This window comes from Panicum virgatum, chromosome 6N, assembly GCF_016808335.1.
Source record: "Panicum virgatum strain AP13 chromosome 6N, P.virgatum_v5, whole genome shotgun sequence".
Classification (NCBI taxonomy): Eukaryota; Viridiplantae; Streptophyta; class Magnoliopsida; order Poales; family Poaceae; genus Panicum; species Panicum virgatum.
This window is the reverse complement of record NC_053150.1, coordinates 49,664,197-49,680,212: the sequence shown is the minus strand read 5'-3', so window position 1 is coordinate 49,680,212 and position 16,016 is coordinate 49,664,197. Positions and strand designations below refer to the sequence as shown.

Below are 16,016 nucleotides of genomic sequence, written 5' to 3'. Positions count from 1 at the left end.
CGAGCATGGCCTTTGCCGAGGAGGAGCAAGACTACACGAGTGCACGACGTGGGGCGCTCCTCCATGCTGACGCGAAGCGAGACCTTGGGGTTGTCCGGCCTCAGCTGCCGGACCTCCTGGCGGACGCCGGGACGGCGCTTGTTGTCGAGGACCGACCGGGGGTGGACGGTGAATGGAATACCGTCCACCCCCTGGGCCTCCTGCAGCCGTTGGATGGCACTTGTGCGGCTGAGATGGACCCGCATGTTCCCAGTTGATTTGTCAGATACTCTCCGTCTTCCTCCCCGTCCCCTACTCGCCGCTCTGCTCGACGGTGAGTCGCGGCACAGCGCCAATGCCCAGGAAGGCAGCTCCTAGTCAGGAGTGCCCATGCCTGATCAGTGATCGCACGCGAACTCTCGCTGCCATTCACGCGTATCAAGGTGGGGTCGAGACGGCCACGGCGATCATTCATGGTCTCGCTCCCCTCCACCCTCGCCGGGACCGTTGCTCGATCGCTTGCCGCTCCCCTCAACGGTTCGCGCCGCGCGCCGTGTGCTCCGATCCGGATCCCGACTCCGGCCGGAGAGCCGCGGCATCGAACGAACAAGGCGGCGGCCGCATGAATCTCTTCCGAGTTCAGATGATCGGATCAATTCTCTATTCTGTTCCGGCGTCTGCGCGGCGGCTCCCATGGATATACAATCCGTCACCGGCGTTAGTGGTTGTTAGAATAGATAGTAGCGCATGAGTTGTAATAAAAAATACACCGAGTCCTACTAGAGATAGAAGTCCTAAAGATAGAAGTCCTAAAGATAGAATAAGATCAATTACGATCTGTAACTAATTAGGACTCAGTGATCCCTGTATCGTGAAGCCTCTATATAATGAAGCAAGGGCGGCCGCTGTTGTCCAGGTAGGCACGCATACTCATCCATACGTTTTACATGGTATAGAGCCAACTCCTCTACACATCCAATCCCGCCGAGCACCTCCTCCAGCGACGAACTGCTATTCGCCATGGGTTCCACCATCGTGCCATCAACCTCATCGACCACCGCCATCCCCTCCATCCTCGCCGTCCCGATCAGCGAGAAACTCACGAAATCCAATTACCCCCTATGGAGTGCTCAGGTAATGCCGCCCCTTCGAGCAGCACAGCTTGAAGATCTCGTCACCGGCGCTGAAAAGCTGCCGGAGAAGACTATTGATGTCGTCGTCGACGGTAAAACCGTCAAACAACCAAACCCGGCGTACACGAATTGGGTTATCCGGGACCAAGCTGTCCTCGGGTATCTCCTTGCGTCTCTGACCAGAGAGACCATGCTGCATGTCGCTCGGTGCCCGACTTCGGCGGAAGTCTGGAGTCTCCTCAGCGACCTCTACGCTTCGCAATCGCGGGCACGATCTGTGAACACGCGAATTGCACTGGCTACAACAAAGAAGAATCACCTGTCGGTGTCTGACTACTACGCCAAGATGTGCACCTACGCCGATGAGCTTGCGGCGTCTGGTGCACCGCTTCGTGACGATGAACTCATCGCGTATATTCTCGCCGGCCTCAATGAAGACTTCAATCCAGTATTCACTGCGGTGGTTGCCCGGGTGGATCCCATCAAACCAAGTGAGCTTTATAGCCAACTTCTCAGTTTTGAGCATCACACTAATCTTCAGGCAAATTCATCTACTGGCGGCCCATCCTCGGCCATGTCTGCTTCCCGCGGTCGTGGTCCTGGTGCTGGCCGTGCCCCTGCTGGTTATGATCGCGGTCGTGGTCGTGGCCGGGCTCGCGGTCGTGGCCGTGGCGGTTCATCTAACCGGGGTGGTGGCTCTGGTAACTCATCCAGACCAGAATGTCAGATTTGTGGTAAGCTTGGGCATCGTGCCAAGACTTGCTGGTACCGGTACGATGAAGATGATGCCCCTGAACAGCGCACTGCGGCTGTAGCAACCACCGGCGACAACAATTGGTACACCGACTCTGGTGCTACCGATCACATAACTGGCGATCTCGACAGGCTCACCATGCATGAGCCTTACACCGGCAACGATCAAGTTCATGCAGCAAACGGGTCAGGTATGGACATTAATCGCATTGGTAAAACTATTATTCCCACTTCCGATCGTGATCTTGTTCTTAATCATGTCCTTCATGTCCCATCCACACACAAAAATCTGATTTCCGTTCATCGCTTTACTCTTGATAATGACACCTTTATTGAGTTTCACCCCTACTTCTTTTTGATTAAGGATCGAAAAACGAAGAAGGTGCTGCTGCACGGACCATGTAGGGGTGGCCTCTACCCACTACCGCCCTCCACATCCAAGTTTCGGAAGCTCGTGTTCAGTGCCATCAAAATTTCCAGTCATCGATGGCACAGTCGTTTAGGTCACCCCTCCCGTGATATTGTTCGACGGGTAGTCTCCAAAAATAATTTGCCGTGTGCCTCTTTTGATAGTACTAATGAGTCTGTTTGTGATGCATGTGCCTGTGCCAAGGCCCATCAGCTACCATATAGTGTCTCCACTAGTCGGTCGTCCGCTCCTTTAGAGCTTATCTTTACAGATGTCTGGGGTCCGGCACTAGATTCCTTTGGTCGAAAAAAATATTATGTTAGCTTTATTGATGATTACAGCAAGTTTACCTGGATTTATTTGTTGCGTCATAAATCTGAGGTTTCTAAATATTTTCTTGAGTTCCAACAACTCGTTGAACGCCAACTTAATCGAAAAATTCTTGCTGTGCAGTCTGATTGGGGAGGTGAATATGAAAAACTTAATTCCTTTTTTCGCTCAATCGGCATCTCTCATCAAGTTTCATGTCCTCATACCCATCAACAAAATGGAGTTGCCGAACGCAAGCATCGTCACATTGTTGAGATGGGCCTCGCCCTACTTGCTCATGCTTCCATGCCTCTCAAATATTGGGATGAAGCTTTTCTTACCGCCACCTATCTCATTAATCGCACTCCCACCAAGCTTCTTGCCTATGAAACTCCACTACAGAAACTTCTTGGCGCCACACCTGACTACTCCAGCTTCCGTGTCTTCGGTTGCGCCTGTTGGCCTAACCTTCGTCCCTACACTCAGCACAAACTTGAACTCCGATCCACACGTTGTGTTTTTCTGGGCTATAGTAACATGCATAAGGGGTTCAAGTGCCTTGATGTATCTAAGGGCAGAGTCTATATTTCGAGGGATGTCATTTTTGATGAAACCGTTTTCCCATTTGCTTCCCTTCATCCTAGTGCCGGCACCCGTTATACCTCAGACATCCTTCTTCTTCCTTCCACAGATTCAGGGGATACTAATTTTACTAATTCGACTAATGATCCTGCTATATCTATTTTGCCTGCTGACCTTGTTGTGCAGCCGCAGCTCCCAGGGACCAGTTCTGCTACAGGACCACGCCAGGAACAGAACCATGTCGATGGTCCATCGTGTCCATCAGCACAGTTTCCCTGCATGCCGACAGTGCCTCTGATTGGCGCAGCTCCATCTGTTTGCATGCCGACAGCGCCTCCGATTGGCGTGGATCCGTCAGCTGCGCCTGCGCCTACAGCTGGCGCATCAACCTCGGGCGGCGCTCCCGCATTGTCTCCGACAGCAGTCAGGGTACCTACTTCAAGATCGTCACCTGACCCGGCGTCCGGCGCAGCACATGCAGCTGCTGGCAGGTCCATGCCATCTACCTCGACTCCGCTGCCCGGCTCTTCTACATCAGCACCGGATCCCATCCCGGGGCCACCTCCTGTTGCTGCACCAAGAACACGCCTACAGGACGGGATTCGCAAGCCGAAGGTTTATACTGATGGTACGATCCGCTATGCGTGTCTTACCACCTCTGCTGAACCATATAATCTGCAGGAAGCATTGTCCTCTCCCGAGTGGAAGGCTGCTATGCAAGCTGAGTATGATGCATTAATGCGCAACAAGACTTGGCATCTGGTTCCTCCTCAAGCGGGTCGTAACCTAATTGACTGTAAGTGGGTTTATAAAGTGAAATATAAAGCAGATGGTTCCATTGATCGTCACAAAGCTCGGCTTGTTGCTAAAGGATTCAAGCAGCGTCTTGGCATTGACTATGATGACACGTTCAGTCCAGTTGTTAAGCCTGCTACTATTCGGTTGATTCTATCTCTTGCAGTGTCTCACGGATGGGTACTTCGCCAATTAGATGTGCAGAATGCGTTCCTTCATGGCATTCTAGAGGAGGAAGTATACATGAAGCAACCACCTGGGTTTATTGATCCTGTGTTTCCATCATATCATTGCAAGTTGGACAAGGCTTTATATGGATTGAAACAAGCGCCTCGTGCGTGGTACTCTCGATTAAATGATAAATTGCAGTCTCTTGGTTTTCTTCCGTCCAAGGCAGATATATCATTATTCTATTTTTGCAAGGGCTCGGTAACAATATTTCTTCTTGTCTATGTCGATGACATTATAGTGGCAGGGTCTTCTCAGTATGCTGTTGATGCTCTGCTTCGTGCTCTCAAAGATGACTTTGCACTGAAAGATATGGGTTCTCTGCACTATTTCTTGGGCATCGAGGTCAATTATGGTTCTTCTGGTATAATTCTTACACAGACAAAGTACACTAATGATCTCTTGCATCGTGCGGCTATGGTTTCGTGTAAACCAGTTCCGACGCCATTATCTGCCAGCAGGAAACTCTCGGCACATGAAGGTTAGCCCTTGTCACCTGAAGATGCTACCAAGTACAGGAGTCTTGTTGGTGCTTTACAATACCTCACACTTACCCGTCCAGATATTGCGTTCTCAGTCAACAAGGTTTGTCAATACCTTCATTCACCAACAACTGATCATTGGACTGCAGTCAAGCGTATACTTCGATTTCTTAAGCACACCATAGGCGTTGGCCTTCACATTCGGCGGTCTCCTTCTATCATGGTCAGTGCCTTCTCTGACGCCGATTGGGCGGGGTGTACTGAGGACCGGAAATCTACAGGTGGTTTTGCGGTTTTTCTTGGTCCTAACTTGATCTCGTGGTGTGCTAAGAAACAGAAAACAGTCTCTCGATCCAGTACCGAGGCTGAATACAAAGCAATGGCAGATGCTACTGCTGAGATCATGTGGGTGCAATCGGTATTAGCCGAGTTGAATATTTCATCTCCAAAAAGTGCAAGGCTTTGGTGTGACAATATGGGGGCCAAGTATCTAGCATCGAACCCTATCTTTCACGGGCGGATGAAACATGTTGAAATAGATTATCACTTTGTTCGAGACCGAGTTGGTAAGAAGCTGCTTGATGTCAGATTTATATCTACGGAAGATCAATTAGCTGATGGCTTCACTAAGGCGCTACCTCAAAGAAGATTCTTAGAATTTCAACACAATCTCAACTTAATCAAGTTGTGATTGAGGGGGGATGTTAGAATAGATAGTAGCGCATGAGTTGTAATAAAAAATACACCGAGTCCTACTAGAGATAGAAGTCCTAAAGATAGAAGTCCTAAAGATAGAATAAGATCAATTAGTGATGACTGACGATGAGAACTTGGATAAGAGGCGCTCTAGCCCATGGCGTGATCGTTTCGTGGCCGCTGCAACGAAGCAACCACCTCCGCGTCAGCCAAGGTTGTCAGGGATGGTCGGATCGGATGGATGCGTGGGTTGACACAACGACAACTGCGACGGGATCCTTTCAGTTTAGGTTTAAACTGGTTCTTGATTAACTCATACGAAGAATGATAAATTTAAGGGTGCATTCCTGCAGCAAAAGTACATCTATGGATATAGATATGCAAAGTTTTAAATATTTTCCGGAACTTGTTTCACTGGTTTCCAGTCGTCTGCCCATTTTCATCGTTCCTTCACGAGTGAAGCTATGCCTCCCAAATTTGCGCGTTTTAGCAAGGACGAAGGATGGATTAGCATGTTTAAGCAAAGATCAAACCCCTTCTAGGATGGAAACATCGCTAGGCGCACATGGCATCAAGTTAAAGAGAATCAGCACCCAACTCTCCAATTCTGCAGCAAAGGTAGCTGCTGGGTAAATTCTGCCATCTCGCAGTTACATCGCCTTCATATTTACAGCACACTGTCCGTTCCGTACGAGTTCATACTAACTACTCACATCCTATGAAGTCAAAAGATGTTGCCTCGGTTGGGGCATTTGCGAACCCATACACTAGGTGAGGCGAAGCAAATTTTCAAACCGCTTTAAAAGCAAACTTTGATTGTGCATCCTCTTCTTCATCTTCTGCTACCATCCAATCCAGCTTTGGACCCTAAATCATGAGGGAAATGCGTCAAACAAATGTATGCACAGAAATGAGTTCACAGGATCACACTGATTGGCATGATCTCTGCGGTAGAATCAAATACAGAACAGAACGACACACATTATGGATGATATGGTTCAATATGCTAGATAAGTAGAGGGGTTAAACAATGCACAGTCAAAAGGCGAAGGTATAAAATGTCTACCTTTCCCTGACGAATTACAGTAGGGTTTGTTCCTGTCATATCTACCACAGTAGAAGGATCAGCAATTCTAGGACCACCATCAACAATGAAATCAAGGCCCTGAAAATTTGAAACATTGAAGCATATAATGCTTGCCAAGGCATCTTCCGGACCTGCTTTTGTCCATGCACGATTTGGGATACAACTGGACATCAAACCGTTCAACAATGGTTTAACTAGCCGCTTGCAGTGATCTGTTACCATTTTATGCATGTTTTAAAGAAAACTACTTCAATACACATTTATTTGCAGCTACAGTTACTGGAAATAGAATTTTTTTCTAGAATACACTCATATGACTGAGTGGCTGGTATCTCCAGGCAAGCAATTGTTTATAAATATAATTCATGGTATGGAAACTGATGGAAAGAGGAGACAGATGGAAACTTTTTTCAGCAATAATCTCTAACCAATCACCAATTCTTGTACATCATATAAGAGAATTGTAGATAACAACGATTCAGATACAAGCTAACTTGCCCTAAGAGAAGCGAAACTATGATGGTGGTACCAACAATTAGAATACAGAGTTTCATGTATAACGTTAAGACTGAAGAAGATACCAGTGGCTCATAGAGATCGGCAATGATTACTGGATCAAGTATCCATTCATCCTCTGATAGATATTTGACACTATAAATGAAGGAAATGAAGAATGATTATAGAACTTGGGAACAACAAGATGGCACCATGATACCAATTATTTTATATATAATAACCACTTCCTCACAAATACTAAGGGAACATATGATTATTATAAATACTAACAAAATCAATGATGAACAGCACGGAAATTGTTCTATAATTTCAAGTAAAATACTTTCTTCTTTTCTTAATGTAGTTAACCACAATATGGAGAGACAGAGAGCCATGTGGCATACATAGTGAAGTAAGAAGTATTGAGAATGCTCATACAAGCAAGCAAAGCATAAATTACTTCCTTCTAACGGGACATCCAGCAATATGGCAGACATACTACTTTGTTGCATTTTCAGTTCCAGATCCTATGATCTTATACACCATAATCCCACTAGACCACAGGTGGGAACAGGAAGCAAAAGTAAGAGAAGACTTGAGTTATAATACAAACCTTGTGCAGATCAAAGGTTCATCCAAATTTTGCAATATTGCCTGGCAGATGGGATCATCTGGAATTCGGACGCCAACCTGTCTCCTTTTTGCATACCTTGTGGAAGAACCATGCCTAATGCATTGTTTGGGAAATTGCTTGGTTGCAGGTAAAATAAAGGTGTACTGCAGATGATTAAAATAACCAAGTTACTTGTGTAGTAATCAAGTACAAAATGCAGTACAAGGTGAATAAGAACATATCCTTACAGGCCCAGGTATTACACGCTTGACAGCACGGAAAATGTTAGCTTGCCCTTGGTTGGTACCTCGAGGAAATCCTGTTGTGTAGGTATCGATATCACGTAATGAGCGACACAGGATGCTGAGAGGCTGCATAATTCAGAATTTGTATAAGAACACGGTGCATATGCAGACGGGAAACTACACTCTGCAAGTAATATTTCGTTGCAGAAAAATCTTGACTCAAATTGATTTCGTAGCTGTGATATTCATGCCTTTGAGTCTCCAATGCCTTTCACTCTGCATTGAGAACAAGCATATAATAGCAGTTAGAGATGAAATGCCTTGCTTCATGTCTAAGAGAGTGAGAAAAGATTGGATTTGATCACTCATACTACCAAACTGGTCAAAGAAATGAATTTACCTGCGAAGGCGCTCAATAGATTCATTGTTACTCAGATCACAGACGATGGAGTAGCTGTCAAAAGTATCACTCCATGTTATTTGTGTCCAACAGAGCATAGATCAAATAGAAAAGGAAAAAAAACTAGAATATGGTCAACAGAACCCACACAATCAAATAGGATAAATGCACTTATGCACATATGCAGGTCATCAATCTCACCGTGCTATTTTTCCTAGACTCTAATTCAGTGAAACTAAAGCTACCCCAAAACAAAGAACATGCAACAAAGCATGCGCATAGAAATTATTTGCAAATGTTGACATTGCTGCTGCTGCTACAGTGCCACTATTACATAAATTCGGTAGGTATGTGTGATTCTTCATACGAAACTAAAAAAAAACGGCCAAGTGAAGCGGAAGAGCGTACACGGTGTCAGTAGGGATCACCCCGAAGGCGCCGCGATTGATGAGGTCGATAACCGGGTCCAGCTTCCAGAAGTCCTCGCCGGAGGGCTCCACCTTCACCCGCAGCATCCCGGTGTCCTCTCTCTTCGTGTCGCGCATAGCAGTCAGCTCCAGAAAGGCAGAAAGCCCGCGAAAGGCGAGCGTGGTTCCGTGGGACTGGGAAAAGAAAGAGGAGGAGGCGCTGGAGGCAGAAAGTACCTTGAACTGGCGCTCGGCGGCGTACTTGAGCCGCTTGGGGTTGCGCTTGTGGAGAGCGACGACGGTGGAGGAGACGCGGAGGCGACCGGGCGGATGGGCCCGCGATAAGGGGAGCCGGAACGGGGAGGGGCGGACCGCGCCGCGGAAGGAGACCCGCGAGAAGGAGGCCGTGGTGGCGAGGTCAGCAGCGGCCATGGAAGCCGGTGTGGTCTGGTCCGAGCTCGGAGCTCGGTGCCGTGGAATGTGCCGGAAGGAAGATGGATGATTCCTTCCTCCGCACTAGTAAAATGTACGTCGCACGTATTTTCAAAAAATCTTAGACTATCTTTCTATCATAATTTGATATTCATAAATTTCTATGCTTATTTTAGAAACATAAATAATACACTATTAACTTACAACGTCATTCACAACTGCCGGTCCTTCTGGACTCTGGAGGTCTGTTTCACAATAGGCCCATAGCATGATAACATACGGATCGCAATGGCCATAGAAGCCCGTCATGATACAAAAAGGAATTTAGATCTTTTTCCTCATGCTCATTATAGTGCTACTGCATCTTTCTCTCCAAAACGTTGAGTCATCCCTACCCCAAATTTAAAGAAGACAGAAAACTGATGCAATTCCATAAGCACTGCCATAGTATCATAAAGATCCTAAGAACATGCACTGCCGACCTAATGTAATGGCGACGATTGAGCTTGACACATCATATATCCCCAAAAGATATGTAGAAACATTGGCACCATTGAGAGATATGCTTATATTGGGATCCAAAAGAAAAGAAAAAAAAAAGGTTGCTTGCGGTGGAAAAAGGAGGGGGCACTGGCGCTACCAACAAAATAAAATTCATAAACCATGTAAAATAGTTTGTTTTTTTGGGGGGGGGAATGTAAAATAGTTTCGATATTCAGGTCGTTCAGGGGTTGTCGCTGCAAACCGCCGCCCCGCCCCCAACATCCGCAACCTGTCGCGTCCAAGGGTTAATTCGGTATTTTGACGACGCCGCCGGACGTTCCTCACCCGCGGCCCCCAACCGCAAGGACCCCACCTGCAGTGGCTGTTGACTGTTGAGGGCGGTGAGCGCACGGGCGCGGTGAGCCCAGCAGCCGCGCTGGCCTGCAGGCGGCCCCCACCTGCCGGACCCGGCCAGCTCAGCGGCATGTATCCAGCCGCACACACCGCGCACCACCTGAATATGAACCCTCCCACGAAGAAAAAAAACCCACACAAAAGATAAAAAAGATTCTCTCCCTCTCGATTTCTAGGGGTAGGGTTGGTTCTGGTTTTCGATCGCTGCTTGCTTGCAACCGACGGGGGGGGGGGGGGGGGGAGCAAAGCGGAGAAGCGCACCGCGCCGGGACCTCTTCCAACCCAAGGTGACATGACCTTCCGGTTCTTCTGATTAGAAAGTCTTTCACCTGTTTCAGAAAAGTTCGATATTTTCGATCCTTTTCCGTTATGAGCGCCAGGACGGGGAGGAGGCCCTCGGGGCGTGCGGCACGGCGGGTACATGTGGAATCGGTGCGAAAAAACAATTAGTTTTGAACAGAATCATCCCCTAACTCGCGGTTTTTATGGGTCTCCACACCCTCCCTCGGCCCTGACAGGTGGGTCCGGCGTGAGGGGTACGGTGGACCCAATATGAGTGAGAAATGTTTTCAATTATTTTCGATCTTTATAGTATAGAAAAAGATGATGATCAATCAATCCCCAGAGGACTAAAAATAGGCCCGGCCCAAGGACAAATCCAGCCTGGCGGAAATTGGGCCTTAGATACTTTTATTCTGAACGGGCATTAGATACTTTCAAGATATTGGGCCTACATTCTACCTACAGGAGATTGCGGCCCAAAAGAAATAAGTACTCACGAGATTCTAGGGTTTCCCCTGCCTCACCAGTCACCACCGGCGACGTCACGCCGGCCTTACTTCCGCCGACGTCTTCCCTCGCCGATAGGCCACGCAGCTCACCGCTTCCCGGCCCTCTAGCTCTATGCCAATGGCCCACGTGAAGTCCGACGGTGAGGAGAAGTGGTCCGACTCCGACCTGGACACGCCTTGGACACCGAGGTCGGCGATGCCCTCGATTGGCTTGACGCAGTCGAGGGCCCCGACGGCTCGGCCGGGGCCTCCTGTGCCGGTGCATTCTCGGCCTCCGGAGGCGGGGCCCCGGCGCGCCGGCCGAACGCTCACGGCGGAGTGCTCTCCCGCGCACTGGCCACTCCAGCCGCTCTCCAACCGTGCCACCCAGAAGCTGGCCTCGCACATTCGTGCTACCGCCTTGGAGGTCTGGAGCTTCAACTCAATTCGGAGTTTGTCGTGTTGTACTTGTGAATGAGAAAGCAGGTCATTTACATGTGAGAGGGCTAGAAGCCTAGAAGCTGCGTCTACTGAAATATCGTAGCGTGACATGATAACCTATCAGTTCCTAGTTTAGATTCGATACATGTATCATTTTGGAGCATGTGCATGTCTAATATAATATGGTTATAGTTTCGCAAAAAAAAAGAACATTGTTCTAGGAAACATAATAGAGCACTTGATGTTATGGGAGGGTGCATTGCAGTGTTGCTGTAGTCCGTGTTGAATGTTTCTCGTGATGTGTTTGGAATGATTCAGGAAGTGGGAAGGCAGGATGAACGTGGGGATGTCAAATTCAGTCACCACTACAATCAGGGATAGCATAAGAGACACAGCAATTAGGAAGATACGGAACACTGAGAAGGCCGATCGTGCTACAGTGGAAACAGGTTTGTAAATGTTTCTCGTTTGGGTAATGTTTGTTTTGTCCTGTGCCTCTCGGAATTTAAGTTGTTCCACTTGCACTTGCATAATCCGGCTGTATCATTTATCTATACTCAACCTAGCTCGTTTTCATGTTAAGTTGGTACTGCATGGTTCCTTTATCGCTTATACATCTATGCTAGAAATTGAAATTTATTATACCAGTATGTTGTTTCTTGTTTCCCTTGGACGTACGCTATACAAAATAATAATTTGTATCAGCTCATCTGAACTCATCATGTACTACCTTCCATGGCAACATTCTGAAAATCTGCTCCATTTAAGATTATGTACGTGTCTCAGATGGCACTAAGAGTCAAAAGAATCGTACAGAAAGGCGAAGTTTGACAAATTTCTCTGCTGGAGTGATCTTTGTTTATTCACTGTTGTATAGTTACGATCAAATCTAACTTTTTACTATTTGTTGCCTGCTATACACGTGCAACCGGGATGCAGAATTTTATTTCTCTTATAGAATTATTAAGTGTGGCCTTCTTGATGCTTGGTTATGTCTAATGAAGGATATTGTGCTGAAATAATTTTCTGAAACACTAAATGTTTTTTGTTTATGTTCAGGCTATTGACCCAAGAACACACATGGTTTTATTCAAGATGTTAAACCGTGGTACTTTTAGTAACATAAATGGCTGCATTTCTACAGAGAAAGAGGTAACTTAAGATACAGTGCATACTATTGTAACAATGTCTTTTATTTGCTTACCTATAGAAACATTATTGTGAGAATAATCAATGGAATATGAATGCACCTTGACCCGCTACTGCTAGTTACCTCTTTCTACTGGGAAAGAGGTACCTTAAGACATAGTCTTCTATTTGCTTGCTTAGAAACATTATGCAAAAAATCAATGAAATTTTCATGTTTAATAGAAGATGAAGAATGCATCTTAACCTGCTAGTTGCAGATCTCTGTTTCCCTGATTCCTGGTTGAGTATTATTATTATTATTACTACATATTAGCATAAACAATATTAACCTTGTCAATGTGCAGGGAATTCCTAGACAGCCTTACCCAGACCTCCAGGCCACAAGGGAATTTGAGCTAAATGCTAGTTAAATACCTCAAAGGAGTAACAATCGGAACCATTAAAGTATTGATCCATCTTACCATATTGATCATAATATTGGTCTTGAATATTGCTTGTTATTTGGGAATGATGATGTTATTGTGAACAATATTGTGCTTTGATATGTTCCGTTACTTGCATATTAAGTAGAGCACACAAATTAAAATAGATGAGGTAGTTATTCTTGTTTTTATGGCCATTGAGCCCACCACAATTTGCTTGGGACAAAGGCTTCTTTGTCGTTGTTTGTGTAAAATGTAAGTTTTGTGTGGATTATAGTTTGAACCTAATTATAATGAGATTGTAAATTTTTACTAGTTGTCATGCAAAATCTTTGAGAAAACCTTGGCAGCATGCTATTAGCTATCTCCTTGTGTTCCGTTGCTGATGTGTATTACTGTTAAATATTTTCTAAGCATTGTCTTATACTAAATTGGGGTGAAAAGAATCACCAGTCAATACAGACAGAAGTTCTCATTATTATATTTCAGTGTATGTGTATTATTTTCAGCTTCCCCGTATTACTCCCGACACCTTTTTTTTAGATAGTTACAATAATGCGAACTCTTTACCAAAAGTGCAAACAAGTCCATGGCGATTTGAGTGAGTACAACATTCTTTATTTCGAGGTAATTAAACACTTATTATATTTTTTTTCAATCATCATTTTAATGTCAACCGATCCGTATCTCCATACTCCTTTTTGCCTATTGTTCAGAGCCACTTGTATATTATTGATGTTTCACAATCTGTTGATCTTGATCATCCTTCAGCATTGGACTTTTTGAAGGAAGATTGCCTGCACATTTATGTAAGTGGTAGTTAAATTGATCACCACATGTATACTCGTATGTTGCTGTGATTGACATGTTCAACATTGCGCGCGGTGATTTTTTTAAAACACGAGGTGTTGCGGTCATGCCAGTAATGGATTTATTTAATTTTGTTGTTAACCAAAATATTGCTGATGAAGATGTTGATGCTTACCTCGAAAAGGTATCTTGTATGTTTGAGTATAAGACAATACATGTCAATCTTTCATAATAACCATCACTTTTTGAAGTTCCCGTGCTGCATGACTTGACAGAAATCTAATTGTTTAACATTATTGTTTTCAATCACAGATTCAGCAAAAGATTTTGGAGAATGGAGGTATAGTTCCAAACGATTATGAAATCACTCCCACAGTCATGGTGCAGGCAAGCAGCTATGCCATGAATTTTGCTGCAATTATTAACATCTCAAGTAGCAGATCCTTCCGATAAAGCACAATCGCACTATGTGGTGGCACATAATGCGATCTCTTTCAGATGTCGCACAATAGTTTGCAGCTATCTTATTTCTTCCTTCTAATGTTTCTACTAATGTACAACTAATGCACTTGATTTCTTTGCATAGATGTTGGATTGCATGAAGCAATGTGAGGCAGATATTGTCAACATGTCAATGATGCAGCGTTCATCCTCTGGTTACGAGCCACCAGCATATAAGTTTTATGGTCAGCCACTATTAGGATTTGTGCGGACTAAAAATGTGGACAATGAAAAGCATCAAGATCAATTACCACAAAATACAGCGGAAGCAACCTTGGATCTGCAAAACTACTGCTCATTGGAGGACAACACGGAAGTGGGGGAAGATGATAGTGAATTCGTCTCCACTTATGATGAAGATGGTTCATGGCATGAGGCTGATCCCAAGCTGGGACCTGATGAAAGAGATGGTTCATGGCATCAGACTCATCTCAAGCTAGGACCTGAGGAAAGAAAAGCTGCTAGGAAGGAACACAAAAAGAAAGTGAAGGAAGAGAAGAGGGAAGCTCGCAAGACCAAGAAATCACAGGCTAAGAAAAAGAGGAGCAAGAAAATGGCGAAAGCATAGTGCAAGCGGTCGCGAATCTTTGGGTAGTCAGTATTAGTTCACGTTGAATCTAATTGACAGATAGCCAGAGGGAGTGATGTCACAAGTTTTCACATTGTTGCAAACTTTTCTCGATCGTTTCTAATGCATTAGTCGGAAACCTACCAATGTGTAGGAGTAATATCCTCGATTTCAAGCTCTATCTATATCACGAATGAAACTGCCGGTCATCCAAGTCTTGATGGAGTGCGAATGGGGTTTCTGCTTTTATGCCACTGGATTCTTTGTCCTGTGCAACTTGCCCCTTCGTTCCAAATGTTCTGATTTTTTTGATCGACTCTAAAGCGGACGTAAGAGCATTCCATATGAAAACATCATAACCAAGATTTGAATAGCATATATACGAATCTTTTTGAGTCTTCAGATTTTCAGAATTACTAGATTCCAGAACGCACTACACCCTTCATTTTTGAGGTTTGAATACTTCCAACCGACAACCCACCAAAAGAATTATAGATCCAAAATTTGAGTACCGTGCTATCAATTTCTTACCGCCTTTGTTTTGCATAAAAGAATAATTAGATCCAAGATTCAATCGTTTTGTTCGGCTGGCTGTGGCTGGTAGCTGGTGCTGATTTGTTGTAAAAGAAAAGTGCTACTGTCTGGCTGATGACTGATGCTGATTTAGTGTGAGAGAAAAACATTACTGGCTGACAAGCTAGCTGAACAGAGTGAATTTCTGACACGCCTTTATTTTTGCGTAAAAGAATAATTGGATCAAAGATTCAAGTACCTGCACACTCATTTTGTCAAATTTCATATTATTTTTCTTTGGGAACATATCTGGTGGAAACCAGAACTTCGTGAAAACCCGTGCAAACCACGGCAAAAATGTCGTCTAAATTCACCAAAAAAATCACACATGTAGATGATATGATGATAAACAATTTTGTAAAATATCTTGTCCAAACTCGACTTCGTTTGTGAGATATAAAAATAACAAAATTGTTATTTTTATATCTCACAAACGAAATCGAGTTTGGACAAGATATTTTAAAAGAATGTGTATCATCATATCATCTATATATATGTGGTCCTCCGCACAAATTGTGCATTCCAGCTTGAAATTTGTCTCGTCCTTGCGCTTCCTCTTCTGCTTGATCAGGTGTGGATGATCCGTCGGTTCAGCTGCATCACCGACGGGATCGACGAACTCAGCACCACCAGCCTGTGCTTCATCCACACCCAGAGCACCCCGACCCCGCCCACGTCCCCTCTGGCCGCGACCACGACGCTGGTTAGGGTTGCCAGCAGGGATCGTCGCAGATTGAGGTGCCCCACGTCCGCCAAAGCCGCCGCCTCTATTGCCTTGAGGACCGCCAAAGCCGCTTCTGTTGCCTTGAGGACCACCGCCGGGCGTGGACTGGTTGCCAG

General features: G+C 45.4%; 1 protein-coding gene, 1 non-coding gene and 1 pseudogene across 2 annotated transcripts; 2 read left to right on the top strand and 1 right to left on the bottom strand.

Moving 5' to 3' along the window:
- Positions 1-1,497: 1,497 nt before the first annotated feature.
- Positions 1,498-1,636, top strand: LOC120680348. Its single transcript, XR_005677617.1, has one exon. It is a non-coding gene; the product is annotated as a small nucleolar RNA Z247 (small nucleolar RNA).
- A 4,297-nt stretch (positions 1,637-5,933) lies between these two features.
- Positions 5,934-9,121, bottom strand: LOC120679513 (uncharacterized protein YciO-like). Its single transcript, XM_039961125.1, has 9 exons — positions 8,851-9,121; positions 8,615-8,736; positions 8,207-8,260; positions 8,058-8,082; positions 7,810-7,932; positions 7,562-7,725; positions 7,035-7,104; positions 6,433-6,531; positions 5,934-6,233 (listed from the first exon to the last, which is right to left on the bottom strand). Exons 1-9 carry the CDS (start codon positions 9,043-9,045, stop codon positions 6,156-6,158), a joined length of 930 nt encoding a protein of 309 aa, XP_039817059.1. The 5' UTR covers positions 9,046-9,121; the 3' UTR covers positions 5,934-6,155.
- Positions 9,122-10,851: 1,730 nt separating this feature from the next.
- LOC120678280 lies at positions 10,852-14,800 on the top strand (annotated as a pseudogene).
- Positions 14,801-16,016: the final 1,216 nt, after the last annotated feature.